The sequence below is a fragment of the Mizuhopecten yessoensis genome, unplaced genomic scaffold (genome assembly GCF_002113885.1).
Source record: "Mizuhopecten yessoensis strain PY_sf001 unplaced genomic scaffold, ASM211388v2 scaffold10635, whole genome shotgun sequence".
In the NCBI taxonomy this organism is placed as follows: Eukaryota; Metazoa; Mollusca; class Bivalvia; order Pectinida; family Pectinidae; genus Mizuhopecten; species Mizuhopecten yessoensis.
Window position 1 is genome coordinate 1,290,883 of NW_018408645.1, and position 23,750 is coordinate 1,314,632.

At 36.7% G+C, this 23,750-nt stretch overlaps 1 protein-coding gene across 1 annotated transcript in view; it reads left to right on the plus strand.

Annotated features, from left to right (window-relative positions):
• LOC110461534 (adenosine 3'-phospho 5'-phosphosulfate transporter 2-like) overlaps window positions 1-20,912 on the plus strand; it is a 21,619-nt gene extending 707 nt beyond the window's left edge. Inside the window, exons 2-10 of the mRNA XM_021515035.1 lie at window positions 734-1,045; window positions 3,173-3,294; window positions 3,697-3,851; window positions 5,722-5,829; window positions 7,655-7,752; window positions 9,170-9,262; window positions 11,437-11,548; window positions 12,900-12,969; window positions 18,019-20,912. Of these exons, the coding sequence (XP_021370710.1) occupies window positions 758-1,045; window positions 3,173-3,294; window positions 3,697-3,851; window positions 5,722-5,829; window positions 7,655-7,752; window positions 9,170-9,262; window positions 11,437-11,548; window positions 12,900-12,969; window positions 18,019-18,187 (1,215 nt within the window). The 5' untranslated portion in view covers window positions 734-757 and the 3' untranslated portion in view covers window positions 18,188-20,912. The remainder of the gene's footprint in view (window positions 1-733; window positions 1,046-3,172; window positions 3,295-3,696; window positions 3,852-5,721; window positions 5,830-7,654; window positions 7,753-9,169; window positions 9,263-11,436; window positions 11,549-12,899; window positions 12,970-18,018) is intronic.
• The last annotated feature ends 2,838 nt before the right edge of the window (window positions 20,913-23,750 follow it).

The following is a 23,750-nucleotide window of genomic DNA, read 5'->3' on the forward strand; positions in this document are numbered from 1 at the left end:
CCCCCCCCTCTCAATTTTGTAGAAACGATGGGTGTTTCTTTCCTTGGGGCAGAGGGGTGGGTCCTTATATGGGAAATTCAGATAGAGGTAAAGATCTGAAATCTTTCTTCTACCATAGGGATTAAGGGATTTCATCCTAATTTGGTCAGGAGAATCCTTGTGCCAAGGGGACTCAATTTTGTAGAAACGGTGGATGTGGCCCACCCCAAGGGCAGAGGGGAGGGGCCCAACATTGGAAATAAGGGTAAAACCTTTGAAATCCCTCTTCTACCATAGAGATTAAGGGATTTTATCCAAATTTTGTCTCCTGTTACGATTAGGGTGTATATTAATTTAAACAAGATGGCCACAAGGCCGCCATTTTGGATTTTGACATTTGAAGTTAGTTCTCACTATATCTCCAGAAATACTGAATGGATCTTTCTGAAATGTCATATGTTCATACAGTACTTACCATGGAGTGCTAAATCTTAATCTAATATAAAGTACTTTAAACATATCCAGGTATAAAGCAATACAGGCCCTCTGGGCCTCTTGTTTTTACTTTAAAATGAATTTTGTATTTGATTAAAAACCTATTTTGTATTTGATATGACAAAGCTTCTCACTCATTGACATCTTGCAACTAAGCTTTTATTTTGGAAGTAACCCCGTAATGGTATTAATAATTCAATAATGAAGAGACAGATAGCAATTAAGGTAATAGCATTACTGTAGTTTTAATGTATTTCAGACACAGATGAAACCCAGATGAAGGATGTCAAGATTTTCAAATAAATTTTCCGACAATGTTTTACGTCAAAAAAATTCAAGCTCCACTACTTTGAATACCATGGCTGGATTATCGCCTGGTCAAAAGACTGGAGATGACCGTGTGGTCCTGGATGTGTCCAAATTAAATCAGTCCTTTGATCCAAATCAAAGCATGAGTCGACCTGAAGTGAAACTACTTTATGTAAACATTTCTCATCTTCCTTCAGTTGTGCAGTTTACACTTCTCACTGTAGCAGCATTTGGATTTTATCTTGTTTATGGCTATATACAGGTAAGTGTTTACGGCCTACGGTGTTATATACACTACAGGTTAGTGTTTACAGTCTAGGGCGATATATATACAGGTAAGTGTTTACAGTCTAGGGAGTTATATATACAGGTAAGTGTTTACAGTCTACTGTGATATATATACAGGTAAGTGTTTACAGTCTAGGGAGTTATATATACAGGTTAGTGTTTACAGTCTAGGGCGATATATATACAGGTAAGTGTTAACAGTCTACGGCTATATATACAGGTTAGTGTTTACAGTCTAGGGTGATATATACAGGTAAGAGTTTACAGTCTACCGTGATATATACAGGTAAGTGTTTACAGTCTAGGGCGATATATACAGGTAAGTTTTTATAGTCTACAGCAGTATTTACAGGTAAGTGATTATAGTCTAGGATGGTATATACAGGTAAGTGATTACAGTCTAGGGTGATATATACAGGAAAGTGTTTATATTCCATGTTGATATACAGGTAGGTGTTTATAGTCTATGGTGATATACAGGTAGGAGTTTATAGTCTACGGTGATATACAGGTAGGTGTTCATTGTCTACTGTGATATACGGGTAAGTGATTTTAGTCTACATCGATATAGAGGTAAGTTGTATAGTCTACAGCGATACACAGGTAGGTTTAATAATTTAAAGTGATATACAGGAAGATGTTTAATACTGTTTATAGTCTACAGTAATAAACAGTTAGGTATTCATTGTCGACATGTGCAGTGATATACAGGTAGGTGCATGTTTATAGTCTACAGTGATATAAAGGTAAGTGTTTATAGTCTACTGCGATATAAAGGTAAGTGTCTTCACCTACATATAGTATCAATTATCTTCTACAATTCATTTTGACCCAAATATTAATATCAACTTGGCCATCACCAGCCATTTGGATTTCATGAAAAACTACATGGTTTCTGTGTTGCTGTAAAATGATAAATAATACAGCATCAAAGATAACAAGTTTCATTCATTTCTTCATACGTTAATTGTAATGAGCCATCATTCCACCTAAAGCCCCTGTCACACCTAGCCGTGTTGCCACTGCGATTGCACGGCGTTGTTAAATTTCCCAGAGCGCCATGAGATCGCAGGAAAAATTGACATTTTTCATGAAGATAGCAATTGTCACGGGGTTCTCGCGGCAACCTTGGCATTTCAACGGAGCTCCATGGCGTTCTACCGCGTTCCTACGGAGATCTAGTTGGCGATTGTCTGCGCTCTCATGGCGCTTCCACTGCGTGCATTGAGTTGTCACGGCACGTATAAGCGTGGTAGAGACGCAGTGTCATCTCAAAGAACGCTGTGCAAGCGCTGCTGATAACCATTGCGTTCGCACTGCGACCTCTGCGTGGCGATCCTGTTGCGTTGTAAGAGACCTAACTGCGCTGCTACGGCGAACGCACGACGATCCCACTGAGCTCTTATCAGAACGGCGAGCGACGGCGTTTGTTTTGGGCATGCTCAAAGTGTGCGCCGTCGCTCGGCGTTCTATGCGATCCCACCGCGTTCACTAGCGATGCTTGCGATTCCACTGCGCACAGATCGGCGTTCTGGATTTTTCTTGGATGCCGAGGGAACGCGGCCCTAGTGTGACAGGGGTTTAAGCTGGGACAGGCGACATATCCACTGACTCCTATGTAGTTCTTGTTTAAATATGTATGTGTTCGATATTTGTTTCTTACCTCATCTTTTTGTGTTTTGTTGTTATGAAAGCATATAATCACTGGTGACGTGATAGCTCAATTGTCAAGAACATCCATGTAGAGTTCGGAAAGTCCTGGGTTTGAAAACAAAATCTGAATCCTGGTCTGGCTGTGCATTTTTCATTCTCCTCTCACAAATGTTTTTTTATGTGGACACAATGGGAAATAGGCTGTTATATTAGCTCATGAGATCATAAACATTTCAATAAAGTTTTATTTATTTATAAATATCATAGGTTTTAATTAGTTTAAGTCCTCTTTGACCTTGTTCCTTAATTTTTTGCTAAACCTAATCAATCTCATGTTTCTGTGATATTGGAGGGTAATACACATCTAAAGTATAAACTATCTGTGGGCATATAAATAACCTGATTCCATGCACCTTCTAATTATAATTTCAATGACAATCTTTTTCAGGAATTGATATTTCGTCTGGAAGGATTCCGTCCATTTGGATGGTATTTGACTCTTGTCCAATTTGCCTTTTATACCATATTTGGATTGGTTGAACTACAGTTTAAAGAAGACAAAACCAGAAGGTCAAAGTTCATCTCTTAATCTGCTCGTCCTGTCTGATTATAAACAAAAACAAAACTAAGGATCTCATCTGCTTTTATACTCTCAGACATGTGAAATTTGTTATTCCGGAATTCATGAGACATTTTAAATAACACAATAAAGAATATATTATATTCATTGAACTGGTATTAAAACAATTATAATTATTTCCCAAAACAGATCGTAATTAAATATTTACAGAAATTATTTCAAAGCTTTAGAGGCATGCAAAATTTCAATTCTAACAGTGTATTGCTAAGAAGTATCCCTCTCTCTCTCTCTCTTTGATGCCCATCTAGTACAGGTTTTATTGTTAAATCAATAACTAATACTACATGTATTGTATTTTCTATAGCTTTAGTGTATTTTCTTTTCCTTTGCAGAATTCCACTGAAGATGTACCTTATTCTTGCCTTCTTGACTGTAGCTACAATGGGTTTATCCAATACCTCCGTTGGCTACCTCAACTATCCCACACAAGTCATATTCAAGTGCTGTAAACTCATACCTGTCATGTTGGGTGGGGTCATAATCCAGCGTAAGTACACACTTTGGAGGAGAAATAATGTTGTTTCAGAAGCCTGAAATGAACATTTTTAAAAGTGCAGATATATGAGGTTAAAATATATAACAAGGTCCCATGGATTGTACATGTTAGAATATATAACAAGGTCCCATGGATTGTACATGTTAGAATATATAACAAGGTCCCATGGATTGTACATGTTAGAATATATAACAAGGTCCCATGGATTGTACATGTTAGAATATATAACAAGGTCCCATGGATTGTACATGTTAGAATATATAACAAGGTCCCATGGATTGTACATGTTAGAATATATAACAAGGTCCCATGGATTGTACATGTTAGAATATATAACAAGGTCCCATGGATTGTACATGTTAGAATATATAACAAGGTCCCATGGATTGTACATGTTAGAATATATAACAAGGTCCCATGGATTGTACATGTTAGAATATATAACAAGGTCCCATGGATTGTACATGTTAGAATATATAACAAGGTCCCATGGATTGTACATGTTAGAATATATAACAAGGTCCCATGGATTGTACATGTTAGAATATATAACAAGGTCCCATGGATTGTACATGTTAGAATATATAACAAGGTCCCATGGATTGTACATGTTAGAATATATAACAAGGTCCCATGGATTGTACATGTTAGAATATATAACAAGGTCCCATGGATTGTACATGTTAGAATATATAACAAGGTCCCATGGATTGTACATGTTAGAATATATAACAAGGTCCCATGGATTGTACATGTTAGAATATATAACAAGGTCCCATGGATTGTACATGTTAGAATATATAACAAGGTCCCATGGATTGTACATGTTAGAATATATAACAAGGTCCCATGGATTGTACATGTTAGAATATATAACAAGGTCCCATGGATTGTACATGTTAGAATATATAACAAGGTCCCATGGATTGTACATGTTAGAATATATAACAAGGTCCCATGGATTGTACATGTTAGAATATATAACAAGGTCCCATGGATTGTACATGTTAAAATATATAACAAGGTCCCATGGATTGTACATGTTAGAATATATAACAAGGTCCCATGGATTGTACATGTTAAAATATATAACAAGGTCCCATGGATTGTACATGTTAGAATATATAACAAGGTCCCATGGATTGTACATGTTAAAATATATAACAAGGTCCCATGGATTGTACATGTTAGAATATATAACAAGGTCCCATGGATTGTACATGTTAAAATATATAACAAGGTCCCATGGATTGTACATGTTAGAATATATAACAAGGTCCCATGGATTGTACATGTTAAAATATATAACAAGGTCCCATGGATTGTACATGTTAGAATATATAACAAGGTCCCATGGATTGTACATGTTAAAATATATAACAAGGTCCCATGGATTGTACATGTTAGAATATATAACAAGGTCCCATGGATTGTACATGTTAAAATATATAACAAGGTCCCATGGATTGTACATGTTAGAATATATAACAAGGTCCCATGGATTGTACATGTTAAAATATATAACAAGGTCCCATGGATTGTACATGTTAGAATATATAACAAGGTCCCATGGATTGTACATGTTAAAATATATAACAAGGTCCCATGGATTGTACATGTTAGAATATATAACAAGGTCCCATGGATTGTACATGTTAGAGTATATAACAAGGTCCCATGGATTGTACATGTTAAAGTATATAACAAGGTCCCATGGATTGTACATGTTAGAAAATTAACACGGTTCCTCTGACTGTATAATTTAAAAGATTAACAAGGTTCAACAGACTACATTTGAAAAAAAAAGACTTCCGAAAGTGTCAATACATTAAAGGAATGCAAAAAATACTCTGGTTCACAGGTAAACACTACAGCTGTATCGATGTTGCCGCCGTCCTTTGTATGTGTCTGGGGCTGATTTTGTTTACCTTAGCTGATAGCAGTGTGTCACCGTCTTTTAATACCTTTGGTAAGTGATCGATGATATCTTATTTGCTGTGGTAGCACAGCATCATCTGGCCTCATTCCATCCATCAGACAACGTTTAAGTGACTTCTAAAGAACCCAAGGGCATATAGTCATGATATTTTGGCCAGCGGCTTGCTCGCATGGAGTTTTGAAAAGTTTGCAAACAGTTATTACTTAGATAAAGGTTACAGAGTTCAGAGTTGAAGCCCTCATACTACATATTTTGAAGAACCAGAAGTCCTAGATTCGTAAATATTGGATCAGTAACATGCCTGCATAAAGTGCTACACATTTTATGAATAGAAATGACCTTGACAGATACTCAATGTTACAAGGGGCAGATATGTAATTAAAAGTAAACAACTGCAAACCTGGCCAGAAATCATCTGTCCAATAGCTTCCAGTTTTGATTGATATTGAATTGGGAGAAATAATCAGCTGTCTATCCCATATGTTCCCCATTAAAAATTGATATTGAGAATCAGTTGGTCAATAGTCCCCTCCCCCATTAAAAAAATCTGAAATAAAACACCAATACAACGACAGAAAAGAATCATCTAGCCGTTAGTTGCCACTTAAAAACCAATATCAAGGAGAGGGGGTGAAGAATCAGCCTGACAACAAATTCCCACTCAAAATACTAGTATCAATTTCAAGGAATCTGCAAGCCAATAGCTTGTCCCTCAGAAAAACAGTACCAAGGGGAAAAGGATAAGCTGGACAACAGTTTTTCACATAAAAATCAATATTGAAGGGGAAAAGAATCCGCTAGATTTCTTCCCCAGGCCAAGGGAAACAATCAGCTAGACAATTTCTTCCCTGGAAATGAATTGGCTAACTCATTCTTTCCCCTGGTAAATTATATTACTTTCTGTAAAAAAACTATGACTACACCAGTATATGGATTTTACCTATTGTAAAGTATCTGTACTTCTTAAAAGCAATTGATATTCCCACTTTGGGACTGCAACTATTTTTGCTAGGCATGAAGAATTGAATGCATCTATGTTACCAGAATACGCCATAGAGTCTTGCCTTGTTCCTGGAGATTGAGTCCCTTTTCACTGTTGTCAAGAACTGTTCGAAATAACTAAATAAAGCATAACTACTCTATCAAAATGTAAATATAAATACCAGAGTAATGAATATTTTAGCAAATGTTTTTATGGTCCTATAACACATATTTCTATTTCTGAAACACTTACATAAACCCCAGCCTGGCTTTATTAAGTTTGTCATCAATAGCAATGTGTGTTTATAGGACCATAACAACATTTGCTACAACATTAATTGCTTAAATAATTGCTGGGCTTAAAGGGACAACCATTCTTACATGAATGGCCCCCAGTATCCGGCAACCCCCTTGGGAGGTAGTCCATTTTTACATATGAGGAGACTAATTTGGTTTAAAGGATCTCTGGATCAAAATAACTGTGTATAGATAAAGGGTATTCGCTACACTGTGAGCTGCAGGAGAGGCCAAGTCCAATAGGGGAATATGTAAAGACTACTGCCCATTCCTACAGGGGTATATAAAGACAACGCCCAATCCAATAGTACATGTACAATGTATATATAATCAACTATTGCCAATTCCACTATGGGTATGTATAAAGACTTACCTTTTCAAATAACAGGAAAGGGTATGTATAAATATAGACTATTACCTGTTCTCAGCTTATTTTATGAAACTCTTTTGATATACTTGTACCATATTTGTCACATTTCTAAATTAAAAAACAAAAACAGGTGAAATTTTAGGCCTCTTAGCATTTGGTTATAAATTAATTATATTGATATCATTGAAGTTTTTGGTGTCATTTCAGGTGTAATTTTAATCTCCTTAGCACTATGTGCTGATGGGGCTATAGGCAACGTACAAGAAAAAGCACTGAAACAGTACAACAGCAGCAATTCAGAAATGGTAAGTCAACATTAAACTCACAGAAATAGTAAATCAATATCCAGCTCACAGAAACAGTAACTCAATATCCAGCTCAGGGAAATGGTGAATTAATATCCAGCTCACAAAATAGTAAATCAGTATACAGCTCACAGAAATAGTAACTTAATATCCAGCTCACAGTAATAGTAACTCAATATACAGCTCAGAGAAATAGTACTTCAATATCCAGCTCATAGTAATAGTAACTCAATATCCAGCTCACAGTAATAGTAAATCAATATACAGCTCGGAGAAATAGTAAATCAACATCCAGCTCACAATAATGATAATTATATATAAATCAATAACATCATAGAGGAATGGTGAGTTATTATCCAGCTCATAGAAATGATGAATTAATATCCAGCTCACAGAAATAGTAAAACAATATCCAGCTCACAGAAATAGTAAATCAATATCCAGCTCAAAGAAATAGTAAATCAATAATCAGCTCACAGGAATAGTAAATCAGCATCCAGCTCACAGAAATAGTAAATCAATATCCAGCTCACAGGAATAATAACTCAATATCCAGCTCACAGGAATGGTGAATTCATATACAGCTCACAGGAATGGTGAATTAATATATAGCTCACAGGAATGGTGAATTAATATACAGCTCACAGGAATGGTGAATCAATGGCTTGATCCAATTCATAAGTAGTTCATGACTAGCCTTCCTCATAGGTTCAATATATACCTGACAAGTTAAGCTTTTCACCTTTTAGAACCTGACCAGATTTGTTCCAACATAATGGGTCATAATGGGTCATAGACAGTTTGTCATATAAGAATTTATAGAGCAGCTCACCATAAAACAAATTAAATAGCCTGCAAAATTATATATTCATTTAAATGTGAGACTTATAAAACCAATGAGCAATATTAGACTATGTAAATGACTTATGATACACCATTAAGTAAAACCCTAAGGGAGATAACTGTGTAAATAAAATATGTGAGGTAGCATACTTGTGAAGTGTTATTCGTTAGCCGGTAGGATGGAAATCTCTAAAATTTGTTGTGTTTCTGATGTATTTTGATGGAAGCTGTTTACCTAATAGGACTGTTGCTGTATTAAGCAATAAATGTGAGTACAGTAACTACATGTATAGTTCTTTCTTCTTCATCTTACTGACATTACCAACTGAATGTACAGGTTTTTTTTATGTGCTTTGTTAGCAATGATGTTATATAGTTGCACTTTCAACAAGTATGCTAATATATCTACAAGTATGTGATTTGTTGATGTTTGAAACTGATTTTAATTTTGCTGCATGAATCATTGATTTAAATAAGTTGAATGTTTTTATTGGTTCTGACAACCTCGACTTATCCGAGTTTAACTGAATACTCAAGTTGCTGATTTTTTTTATTTTTTTTTAATAATTAATAGGTGCTGTACTCCTACTCGATAGGATTTGTGTACATACTGATCGGACTCATTGTGTCCCAGTCTATATTACCAGCCTATGAGTTCTGTAAAGATGTAAGTAATCAAGCACTTTGTAAAGATGTTAGTAATCAAGTTCTTCGTAAAGATGTAAGTAATCAAGTACTTTGTAATGCTCTAAGAAACAAGTATATTATATAAATGTATGAAACAAGAACATTGTAATGATGTAAGCAAAAGAAAATTGCAATGATGTAAGTATGCATGATAAGTACTTTGAAATTCTGTAAGTAATCAAGTACTTTGTAATGATGTAAGTGACAGGTACTTTGTAATGATGTAAGTGACAGGTACTTCGTAATGATGTAAGTGACAGGTACTTTGTAATGATGTAAGTGACAGGAATTTTGTTATGATGAAAGTGACAGGTACTTCGTAATGATGTAAGTGACAGGTACTTCGTAATGATGTAAGTGACAGGTACTTCGTAATGATGTAAGTGACAGGTACTTCGTAATGATGTAAGTGACAGGTACTTCGTAATGATGTAAGTGACAGGTACTTCGTAATGATGTAAGTGACAGGTACTTCGTAATGATGTAAGTGACAGGTACTTCGTAATGATGTAAGTGACAGGTACTTCGTAATGATGTAAGTGACAGGTACTTCGTAATGATGTAAGTGACAGGTACTTCGTAATGATGTAAGTGACAGGTACTTCGTAATGATGTAAGTGACAGGTACTTCGTAATGATGTAAGTGACAGGTACTTCGTAATGATGTAAGTGACAGGTACTTCGTAATGATGTAAGTGACAGGTACTTCGTAATGATGTAAGTGACAGGTACTTCGTAATGATGTAAGTGACAGGTACTTCGTAATGATGTAAGTGACAGGTACTTCGTAATGATGTAAGTGACAGGTACTTCGTAATGATGTAAGTGACAGGTACTTCGTAATGATGTAAGTGACAGGTACTTCGTAATGATGTAAGTGACAGGTACTTCGTAATGATGTAAGTGACAGGTACTTCGTAATGATGTAAGTGACAGGTACTTTGAAATAATGTAAGTGACAGGTACTTTGTAATGATGTAAGTGACAGGTACTTTGTAATGATGTAAGTGACAGGTACTTTGTAATGATGTTAATGACAGGTACTTCGTAATAATGTAAGTGACAGGTACTTCGTAAGGATGTAAGTGACAGGTACTTCGTAATGATGTAAGTGACAGGTACTTCGTAATGATGTAAGTGACAGGTACTCTGTAATAATGTAAGTGACAGGTACTTTGTAATGATGTAAGTGACAGGTATTTCGTAATGATGTAAGTGACAGGTACTTTGTAATGATGTAAGTGACAGGTACTTGTAATGATGTAAGTGACAGGTACTTTGTAATGATGTACGTGACAGGTACTTTTTAATGATGTAAGTGACAGGTACTTTGTAATGATGTAAGTGACAGGTACTTTGTAATGATGTAAGTGACAGGTACCTCGTAATGATGTAAGTGACAGGTACTTCGTAATGATATAATATAAGGAGCAAGTACTTCGTAATGATGTGAGGCCCCTTTTGTGTATCTGGTTCAATCCTTTCAACCATAACCAGCGTAACCTGAAAAGAAAATAGCAGGTTTAGGTCTGAACCTAGGCTGACATCTGGAAAATTCGGCAAGTGCATATTCCGTCTTTTCGTATTGCAGAGTTATCTGCTTTTGTGAGCAGGTATTGATTGTTACGTCATTTGTTTGGGAGTGTAACGTCATAAATATTTGAGAAAACAACGTAATTTTCTTACACAAACTAATGACGTAACAATCAATACATGCTCACAAGAGCAGATAACTCTGCAATACGAACAGACGGAATAGTGGGGACGATTCACAAGTATACATGTATTTAAGGAAATTTTATAAAATTATGTACATGTATAAAAGAAGGATAAATTGTTCCTGATATACCGGTATCATTACTTATTTGTCAGAAAATATCCGACACTCCATTTGTAGTTCTGCCCATAATTTTGTCAGAGTTCTGGTCCAAGTGCATTCATTTATCACAGATTTCTGTGCCACCTGAACCAATACACAAAGGCAACCATGGTAACAGGCAATTTGTAATGATGTAAAAGTGACAGGTTCTTTTTAATGATGTTAATGGCAATAACTTTATAATGGTGTAAGGGCCTGGTTGTTTAAAAATGTCATTTTCTGGGATAAAGTCTAGCAGAATAGACAGATAATCTTTTAATATTTTATTTTTACAGTATCCTAAAGAAACCTATGGATATGCTGTGATATTCTCCGTGTTCGGGTACCTAGGGGTGAACGTAGTTCTAAGTTTGGTGAAAACTTTTGGCGCTTTAATAGCTGTCACAGGTAAATATGAATACCGGGTTATTTTATCAGAGTTGTTAGTTTGCCATTGCATTGCTTCCTGTATTGTTTTTGAGGTACGGTATGTTAAAAGTGTTGTATATATAGTCTGCAGTGGAATAATAAGTTAATCAAGCTAAGGCCGAAGTGATGTATGTGTAAACACATGAAAGGCCCATGTGTGAGCAAGGAATACGCATCAACATTTTGAAATTATTTTTAACATATAAGTATATGGGCGCTAAAATCATCAATAGCATTTCTAATTCTCTCAATTGATTTCAAATTATCAATGTTTATTGCTGAGCAAAGCTAGATGGAAATTTTGTTCAGGTTACTTCATCCTAATATCAAGCAAAGCTTGGCCCAAACAAAACAGAAGAAAAGACATAAATTTGCTGTTTGTTCATTTCAAATCGGCCCCAAAAATGGATACGTGGACGCAAACATACTTGTGTACCACATGTGTGGGGGAGGGATTCCATTTTCTTCCTTTTGACAGTCACTCTGTATCTTAACATTTAAACTACCTTCACGTAGGGACTAGGACATTGATCTCTTTCTCATTAACTAACCATATCATACATTCAAAAGATTCTCATTGGGTTAAGAGGAATATATAGGTACACCACAAACTATCTGTTTTGAAGAAAGGAACCAAACAACTTTTATAAGACTATATTCCCAGAATAAAATATATCATTTTTGCATAGCGCAGCAATGCATCTTTTCATTTCTTTATGAACTACATTGCATTTAAATTTAGTATTTTACAGATAAATTGATAAATCTGTTTTATTTCAAACAATAAATAGATAATAAATATAATCAAACAGTTTACTGAAAAAAAACATTTGTTTCATTGTTGTAATAAATCTTTCCTTCCTCTTGATGTTTTAGTATAATTTCCTTTGGTTTTTATCAATCCAGTTATGGGAGTTTGTAATATTTGTGTGTTTTATATTTTTAGTCGCTACCTGCCTGAAAGCTGTAATATTTGTGTGTTTTATAATTTTTTAGTCACTACCTGCCTGAAAGCTGTAACATTTGTGTGTTTTATATTTTTAGTCACTACCTGCTGGAAAGCTGTAACATTTGTGTGTTTTATATTTTTAGTCACTACCTGCCTGAAAACTGTAACATTTGTGTGTTTTATTTTTTTAGTCACTACCTGCCTGAAAGCTGTAACATTTGTATTTTATAATTTTAGTCACTACCTGCTGGAAAGCTGTAATATTTGTTTGTTTTATATTTTTAGTCACTACCTGCTGGAAAGCTGTAACATTTGTGTGTTTTATATTTTTAGTCACTACCTGCTGGAAAGCTGTAACATTTGTGTGTTTTATATTTTTAGTCACTACCTGCAGGAAAGCTGTGACCATTATCTTATCCTTCATGTTTTTTACCAAACCATTCACATATCAGTAAGTACTACATGTATTTACATCTAGATAAATGATCAGAGAAGTTATTGTTTGACACAGATTTCAGCCAACACTAACATTTCTATGCTGCAGTCAGTTTAATGACATTTCTACACACGAGAATATTTACTTCTAGCAAACACTTATCTTGCTTCCTCACTAAGCATCCAGAGTTTTGGGGGATAGATTGTCCCACTGTCCAGAGTTTTAGGGGATAGATTGTCCCACTATCATGTGTTTCAGGAGATAGATTGTCCCACTATCATGTGTTTTAGGGGATAGATTGTCCAAATATCATGTGTTTTAGAGGATATATTGTCCCACTATCAAGTGTTTTAGGGGATAGATTGTCCCATCAAGTGTTTTAGGGGATACATTGTCCCATTATCATGTGGTTTAGGGGATAGATTGTCCAACTGTCATGTGGTTTAGAGGATAGATTGTCCCACTATCATGCGTTTTATTGGATAGATTGTCCCACTATGTGTTTTATTGGATAGATTGTCCACTATCATGTGTTTTATTGGATAGATTTTCCCACTATCATGTGTTTTATTGGATAGATTGTCTCACTATCATGTGTTTTATTGGATAGACTGTCCCACTATCATGTGTTTTATTGGATATATTGTCCCACTATCATGTGTTTTATAGGATAGATTGTCCAACTATCAAGTGTTTTATAGGATAGATTGTACCACTATCATGTGTTTTATTGGATAGACTGTCCCACTATCATGTGTTTTATTGAATAGATTGTCCCACTATCATGTGTTTAAGGGGATGCATTGTCCCACTATCATGTGTTTAAGGGGTAGAGGATAGATTGTCCAACTATCATGTGTTTTAGAGGATATATTGTCCCACTATCAAGTGTTTTAGAGGATAGAGTGTCCCACTATCATGTGTTTTAGGGGATACATTGTCCCACTACCATGTGTTTTACTATAAAGTGTTTAAGGGGATACATTGTTCCATTATCATGTGTTTTAGGGGATAGATTGCCCCACAATCATGTGTTTTAGAGGATAGATTGACCCACTATCATGTGTTTTATTGGATATATTGTCCCACTATCATGTGTTTTAGGGGTTAGATTGTCCCACAATCATGTGTTTTATTGGATAGATTGTACCACTATCATGTGTTTTAGGGGATAGATTGCCCCACAATCATGTGTTTTAGAGGATCGATTGTCCAACTATCAAGTGTTTTATAGGATAGATTGTACCACTATCATGTGTTTTAGGGGATAGATTGTTCAAATGTCATGTGTTTTAGAGGATATATTGTCCCACTATCAAGTGTTTTAGGGGATAGATTGCCCCACAATCATGTGTTTTAGAGGATCGATTGTCCAACTATCAAGTGTTTTATTGGATAGATTGTCCCACTACCATGTGTTTCAGGAGATAGATTGTCCCATTATCATGTGTTTTAGGGGTTAGATTGTCCCACAATCATGTGTTTTAGAGGATCGATTGTCCAACTATCAAGTGTTTTATTGGATAGATTGTCCCACAATCATGTGTTTTATAGGATAGATTGCCCCCCTATCATGTGTTTTAGGGGATAGATTGTCCCACAATCATGTGTTTTAGAGGATAGATTGTCCAACTATCAAGTGTTTTAGAGGATAGATTGTCCCACTATCATGTGTTTTAGGGGATAGATTGTCCCAATGTCATGTGTTTTAGAGGATAGATTGTCCAACTATCAAGTGTTTTATAGGATAGATTGTCCCACTATCATGTGTTTTAGGTGATAGATTGTCCAAATGTCATGTGTTTTAGAGGATAGATTGTCCAACTATCAAGTGTTTTAGGGGATACATTGTCCCACTATCATGTGTTTTATAGGATAGATTGTCCCACTATCATGTGTTTTATAGGATAGATTGTCCCCCTATCATGTGTTTTAGGGGATAGATTGTCCAAATGTCATGTGTTTTAGAGGCTAGATTGTCCAACTATCAAGTGTTTTAGGGGATAGATTGTCCCACTATCAAGTGTTTTAGAGGATAGATTGTCCCACTATCAAGTGTTTTAGGGGATAGATTGTCCCACTATCATGACATTGTGTTTTAGGGGATAGATTGTCCCACTACCATGTGTTTTATTGGATAGATTGTCCCACTATAAAGTGTTTAAGGGGATACATTGTCCCACTTTCATGTGTTTTAGGGGATAAATTGTCCCACTATCATGTGTTTTAGGGGATAGATTGTCCCACTATCATGTGTTTTATTGGATAGATTGTCCCACTATCATGTGTTTTATTGGATAGATTGTCCCACTATCATGTGTTTTATTGGATAGATTGTCCCACTATCATGTGTTTTATTGGATAGATTGTCCCACTATCATGTGTTTTATTGGATAGATTGTCCCACTATCATGTGTTTTATTGGATAGATTGTCCCACTATCATGTGTTTTATTGGATAGATTGTCCCACTATCATGTGTTTTATTGGATAGATTGTCCCACTATCATGTGTTTTATTGGATAGATTGTCCCACTATAAAGTGTTTTAGGGGATAAATTGTCCCACTATCATGTGTTTTATTGGATAGATTGTCCCACTATCATGTGTTTTATTGGATACATTGTCCCACTATTATGTGTTTAAGGGGATACATTGTCCCACTATCATGTGTTTTAGGGGATATACATTGTCCCACTATCATGTGTTTTAGGGGATTCATGTGTTTTATAGGATAGATTGTCCCACTATCATGTGTTTTAGGGGATATACATTGTCCCACTATCATGTGTTTTAGGGGATACATTGTCCAACTATCATGTGTTTTAGAGGATAGATTGTCCAACTATCATGTGTTTTAGAGGATAGATTGTCCCACTATCATGTGTTTTAGGGGATATATATTGTCCCACTATCATGTGTTTTAGGGGATACATGTGTTTTATAGGATAGATTGTCCCACTATCATGTGTTTTAGGGGATAGATTGTCCCACTTTCATGTGTTTGAGGGGATACATTGTCCCACTATCATGTGTTTTAGGGGATACATGTGTTTTATAGGATAGATTGTCCCACTATCATGTGTTTTAGGGGATATATATTGTCCCACCATCATGTGTTTTAGGGGATACATGTGTTTTATAGGATAGATTGTCCCACTATCATGTGTTTTATTGGATAGATTGTCCCACTATCATGTGTTTTATGGGATAGATTGTCCCACTTTCATGTGTTTTAGGGGATAAATTGTCCCACTATCATGTGTTTTAGGGGATCCATGTGTTTTATAGGATAGATTGTCCCACTATCATGTGTTTTAGGGGATAGATTGTCCCACTATCAAGTGTTTAAGGGGATAGATTGTCCCACTATCAAGTGTTTTAGGGGATACATTGTCCCACTATCATGTGTTTTAGGGGATGCATTGTCCCACTATCATGTGTTTAATGGGATAGATTGTCCCACTATCATGTGTTTAAGGGGATGCATTGTCCCACTATCATGTGTTTAAGGGGATAGATTGTCCCACTATCATGCATTTAAGGGGATACATTGTCCCACTAACATGTGTTTTAGGGGATGCATTGTCCCACTATCATGTGTTTAAGGTGATAGATTGTCCCACTATCATGCATTTAAGGGGATACATTGTCCCTCTAACATGTGTTTTAGGGGATGCATTGTCCCACGATCATGTGTTTAAGGGGATAGATTGTCCAACTGTCATGTGTTTTAGAGGATAGATTGTCTAACTGTCATGTGTTTTAGAGGATAGATTGTCCAACTATCAAGTGTTTTAGGGGATGATTGTCCCACTATCATGTGTTTAAGGGGATGCCTTGTCCCACTATCATGTGTTTAAGGGGATAGTGGGACAATGCATCCCCTAAAACACATGTTAGAGGGACAATGTATCCCCTTAAATGCATGATAGTGGGACAATCTTTCCCCTTAAACACATGATAGTGGGACAATCTATCCCCTAAAACACTTGATAGTTGGACAATCTATCCTCTAAAACACATGATAGTTGGACAATCTATCCTCTAAAACACATGACGATAGTGGGACAATCTATCCCCTTAAACACATGGTAGTGGGACAATGCATCCCCTTAAACACATGATAGTGGGACAATGCGTCCCCTTAAACACATGATAGTGGGACAATTTATCCCCTAAAACACTTTATAGTGGGACAATCTATCCAATAAAACACATGATAGTGCGACAATCTATCCCCTTAAACAAATGATAGTGGGTCAATGCATCCCCTTAAACACATGATAGTGGGACAATTTATCCCCTAAAACACTTTATAGTGGGACAATCTATCCAATAAAACACATGGTAGTGGGACAATGTATCCCCTAAAACACATGATAGTTGGACAATCTATCCTCTAAAACACATGATAGTTGGAGATAGTGGGACAATCTATCCCATAAAACATATGATAGTGGGACAATCTATCCCCTAAAACACTTGATAGTGGGACAATCTATCAAGTGTTTTAGGGGATACATTGTCCCACTATCATGTGTTTTAGGGGATACATTGTCCCACTATCAAGTGTTTAAGGGGATGCATTGTCCCACTATCATGTGTTTTAGGGGATGCATTGTCCCACTATCATGTGTTTAAGGGGATACATTGTCCCACTATCATGTGTTTTAGGGGATAGATTGTCCCACTATCATATGTTTTATGGGATAGATTGTCCCACTATCAAGTGTTTTAGGGGATAGATTGTCCCACTATCGCAAGGGGCAGGAAATTTAATTTCAAATCTATAAATATTGGATTTTATGTTTTTAAGAATCGATGAACAATTTCGAGGATACTGTGTGATTCACATGAATGGTGTAATTGAAATAAAATGCAGAGTGAAAAGATATTATTGTTACATGTTAACAAAATAATTCAATATAACCTCTGGTGTCCACTACATACATTTAAAATAGCCATTGAGCCAGGGAGGGGTTGTATTCGTGTTTGTTGGTACATGTAATTCATCAGGTGGAATATGGTAATAGTGTTTAACTGCTTGTTCTATTTATTTCAGGTATATCTGGTCCGGCATGATTGTAACGGTTGGGATTTATCTAAATGTGTACAGTAAGAACAAAGTGAAAATGGATGCCTTAATGTCCAGTGTCTGTGACTGTGTTCTTACGGTGATCAGGGTTAAAAAATCTTACAAACCTTACACTAGTGCCTTGACCCAAGTATGATAGGTAAAAAAGTTACTTGACAAGTGTTGTTTACGCTCAACAAACTCACTCAGCAACCCAATCCTCATGTTTTCCGTCAGTGCAGGCAAACTTGTTCAACTCACCATGTTCTGGTGTTTTTTTTGTACAATATGGTGATAGATCTTTTCAACAGCCAGTCTTTTTATACAGTCAAGTTATTCTAATCAATGCTGTTCACAATTTTGTTAGTACGTGGCACACTGTTTTATGTTTTTGATAAGTATAGGCTCAACAAAACTAGAACTAAAAGCCATATTCATACTAATTAATACCACCGCTCAACCTATGATGCAAATCGGAGGCCATGGCAGCCAGCTTGAATCCTGAAACTTATATTACAGTTGTGTGATCAAACAACGCACCAAAATTACACACACCGTCCCCAAAATAGTGGGCACAACTGTTTGATTTAATAATTGATCGCCCTGTTGTGTGACATGGTAAGATTTGTTGACGAATATTACAGAATGAAAAAAATATGGAAGCTTCTAGTGAAATAAGGCATGTCATATACATATTTATTATCCGAGTGGTTATTTTGCACTTTTTCAAATTCTTCAATGCATGTTACACATCATTACAATACTGTCAAATGTATTGTATGGAGTTGATCGCTGATTAGAGTTCATCACTCATTTGACAGTTATAAAATCACAACGGGACCTTACCTGTGTTAATTGTGCATGTTACGCCTTGGGTGGACATTTCACTCCTCCTTCAGGGTTGACTAAGTTGTACGAAAATGTAGGGGTTTTTTTATGGAAGGAAAGCTTGATTGATTGTTGTTTAAATGAAGTTGCACGAAAATGTACCTATTACCTGGTAATTTATGGCCAATATTGTCAAAAGAGCCTGTAACAACCATCTTGAATCAGTACAAAAAGGGCAATAACTTTTGTAAAAAAAAACACATAAAAACTGAAATATAAATATCAGGTGCACAACTACATAATGTAATAAAATACTTATACAGTTTTGTTGAAATAGGCTATTAAGTTTAGTCTAGGAGGAGTTGTAAAGACAAGATTTTATCGATAGATGGACAGATAGGCAGAAAGACAGACAAACTGATTCCAATAAACCCCCCTCCCCCTCCCACAATGTTTTTATTTTTAATAATTTTCTAGTTATACAAAGCATGTTGAAGGAGCAGATGATATTCTTACTTAACTTTAGTTACGGGTAACACTGAATTCTGCTTCTGTCTGTCCAACCATCCATGTGACAATCTGTCTGTTCGTTTGTCTGTCTCTGGGTTAAAACATGTCGGAACATCAACTCCTAAGCTACCGAGCTGATTTCAGTAAAATCATGTGTAGTCATTGCATCATTCAGTTATTGACCCCAGATATATATTTCAAATTCTACTTTTTATCTTTAGTTATTACCTTTTTAAGCTCACCTGCCTATACAGTGAGTTTTGTTGGGTGGCTGCTGGGATAGTTTGGGGCACATTTGTGTCTGTTAAAGTTAAGGGTTCTTTTATCAAGACAACTGCTGAAATTAAAGGACTTTTCATAATTTTGCATCACTAAAATTACACTGCAATTCATTTTCCAGAATTTTGATCATGTTCATGGTCGAGTGGGGACTTAATTAGTCTTCGATTTATAGTTCCAGTTAAATTTGGCATAAAAACCTTTATAGCACCCAAAACTAAACATCTTTCCCTACACATTTTTTGCTGCTTCACAAATACATTTATGTTATGTATAGAATAAATTATCATGATTTTCACTTCATCTATTGAGGATCTCTGTCCCACTTCACTGCGTATGTACATTAACCTTCCCTTCATTTCCTGTTGAATATATGTATACATGTTATTTGTATAGCACCTTTGGGCCAAGGCACTGCCTATCTAAAGTCCAGGGTTCGAATCAGTATGAAGGCCCTCTAAATGTGTACACTCAGACCACTGTTGTTGACTATATTGTGTTAGTTTCATTTTCATCTTTTTTCATAAAACTCCTGCAAGGTATATTGGTGTACTTTTTTCAGAAATGATTTATCAAAGCCATATTCATGCTGAAGAAACAGTCTCCAGTGTGTAATTACTATTTTTGGCAGTGGTATGGAGATCCTTAAAGTCACAAAATAGATTTGGTAGGTTTTGCAATTTTTGGCAGTGGTATGGGGATCCTTAAAGTCACAAAATGGCTTTGGTTGGTTTTGCAATTTTTGGCAGTGGTGTGAGGATCCTTAAAGTCACAAAACGGAATTGAAAGGGGTGGGATAATAGATTGTGTAGTGTCTGCAAACTTATAAATAATAACAAAACCTCTCATTTCTTTTTATATGGTATATGTATTGTATACCGATTGAAATATCACATATTTATGGAGTTTATTAATGATATATGCATGAAAATATATTATGAATTGAAACACTTTAAAATGGGAAACTGGAAGTACAGCTGGTTGTTGTTTAGGGTATATTTGTGAATATCATTAAAAAATATTGTAACATGTGGATTTTAAGAAAGATCTGAAAAAGTTTGATTAACCTGTATGAGAAATTATAATTACCCGTGGTGGCACACAAGGATTCCTCTTGGCACTGCATGATTTATCATGGTACACTAATATAATGATGCAGTTCTTTTTGCTAACAAGGAAGAAATGAGATAATAATAACAAGCATTATTAGCTCACCGGGTCCGATGGACCAAGGTGAGCTTATGCCATACCGTGGCGTCCGTCCGTCCGTCGTCCGTCCGTCAACAATTTCTTTAAACGACTTCTCCTTCTTAACCACTGATTGGAATTTAACTAAATTTGACTGGAAGCATCCCTAGGTGGTGGGGATTCAAAATTGTACAGATGGTGGGGCTGACCCCCCCCCCCAGGGAGCTGATGGGTGGGGCAAAAAGGGGGCAATTTGGCTATATTGCTTTAAGCAACTTCTTCTCTAAACTAAGAGATGGATATCAACCATATTTGACTGGAAGCATCCCTAGGTGGTGGAGATTCAAAATTGTACAAATGGTTGGGCTGAGCCCCAGGGGGCTGAGGGGCGTGGCCAAAAAGGGGTAATTTGGCTATATTTCTACAAACGACTTCTTCTGTAGAACTATGCGCTGGATATCAATCATATTTAATCAAAAACATTCATGGGATGCAGGGATTCAAAATTGTACAAATGGTGGGGCTGACCCCCCAGGGGGCTGAGGGGCGGGCCAAAAAGGGTTATTTGGTTATATTGCTTTAAGCAACTTCTTCTCTGGAACTAAGTGATGGATATCAACCATATTAGACTGGAAGCATCCCTAGGTAATGGGGATTCAAAATTGTACAAATGGTGGGGCTGACCCCCCAGGGGGCTAAGGGCGTGGCCAAAAGGGGGCAATTTGGCTATATTGCTATAACCGACCTCTTCTGTAGAACTATGCCATGGATATCGATCATATTTGGTCGAAAGCATTCATGGGAGGCAGGGATTCAAAATTGTACAAATGGTGGGCCTGACCCCAGGGCTAAGGGGTGGGGCTAAAAAAAGTTTATTGCTTGAAAATGGTTGAGATCCCCACCATATAACCACATATACAATTGCTGAGTATAAAGAGAAGAATGCACATTTGCTTCCAGGATGGCCCTAGGGTCTGGCCCCACCCTTGGAAACATAGTCCTTGTGCCATAACTTTAAAACTGTTGAGATCCCCACCCCAAAACTATATATACCAAAGCTTGGCATAAAGAGACGAATGCAGTCACGATGTTAGAATAGACCCTAGGGTCTGACCGAACCCCTAGGGACCTAGTTTCTTAGTCACAGCTTGGAAACAGTTGAGATTCCCACCCTATAACCATATAGACAATTGTTGAGTATAAAGAGAAGAATGCACATATGCTTTCCAGGATGGCCTTGGGGACTGTCCCACCCTTGGAGACTTAACCCCTGGGTCATAACTTCGAAATGGTTAAGATCCCCACCCCAAAACTATATATACAATTGTTGGGCATAAAGAGACGAATGCAGTCATGATATTAGAATTGACCCCAGGGTTTGCCCCACCCTTGCAGACTTAACCCCTGGTTCATAACTTTGAAACTGTTGAGATCCCCACCCCAAAACTATATATACAAATGCTGGGTAAAAAGAGACAAATGCAGTCATGATATTAGAATTGGTCCTGGGGTCTGGCCACAACCATAGGGATCTAGTTTCTGTGTCACAGATTGGAAACAGTTGAGATCCCCACCCTATAACTATACATAAAATTGCTGGGCATGAAAAATCTAATACAGATATATATGCTACAAGGATTGGCCTTGGGGTCTGGCATATTCCCTTGGATCTTATTTGGAGAATATTTTGCCATGATTGCTTAGATATCCAGGTGAGCGATACAGGCCCTATGGGCCTCTTGTATATCTGTTTTTAAGCATATACACATAAAGAATCTGAAATAGCAAAGAAGACTTTCATCTTAACAAAAAATGCTCACTGTTACAGAAGATAATGAGATGAATTTCTATAAAATGCAGCTTAATATTATATATTTATATGTCTCCCTTCTTCAGCCTAGTAAACTCTGACTTGAAAGGGCTTGGCAGAGTCCCTGCATGTAGGGTGTAAGAATTGTACCTGCTGCCCCCATTGCATGATCGTTAGAGGCGACTAAATTTGGGATCTTATCTTTTCTCTTCTTTCTAAACAACTTTCTTCTTCCTAATTACTCGCTTGACAATGCCTCACTTTTGCCCTTTAGTTGAGCGTTCGCCCCTGCGAGGAAGGCTTTGGGTTCTGTCACCTGGCCGAGACATTCCAGAGTCTGTGAAAATGGTAGTTTCTACTCCTGCTTAACGCTCAGTAATTTAGGAGTGGGATGACTGGTTCGCCCGATGTCAGTATAATGTGACCGGGTGGGGTGTCCTGCTGGGTGTCTACAGCAGTATGTTTCAGTGAGGTAGCACTATAAAGTTGACATCAGTTCTGCGCTATCACAAGGAGACAAACACGAACATATCGCAGCCCCCCAAAACACACACACATACACTACACACATGCATCTTGCACACAGGGGAGGCCGTCCTTAAATGACCATAGCGTTTGATAGGACGTTAAACAATACTAAACCAAACCAAACCAAACCAAACCAAAACCAAACCAAACCAAACAAGCTCGGCGGATTGATACTTGTTTCAAATATGGCGCAGTTCGCGCTTCAGTGAGATAACAGTCCAATGGCAACCAATGCTTGGATCATTCACCATCTAGATACAAAGAACACATTTGGGATCCATTATGTCTAATTGTACAACAAAAGAATGATGACAAACTTCTTATTCCATAGAAGCACATTCAAATTTCTTTGGCGGTAACGTCAACAATGGCGGCTTTGTTCTGACCGCATCACTCCATGAGCAATGTGTCAATGCGGGTAAATGACGACCGTTGTAAATAATAAAAAAAGTTTGGTAGGGCTTCTCACATTGCTTAATTTGAAGTTTAAAAACCATGAAAGGAAAGCAATTAGTGTTATTGACTGCATATTTTCTAAATTTACTCGTATACCGATGTAGATTTACTGGAACTATGT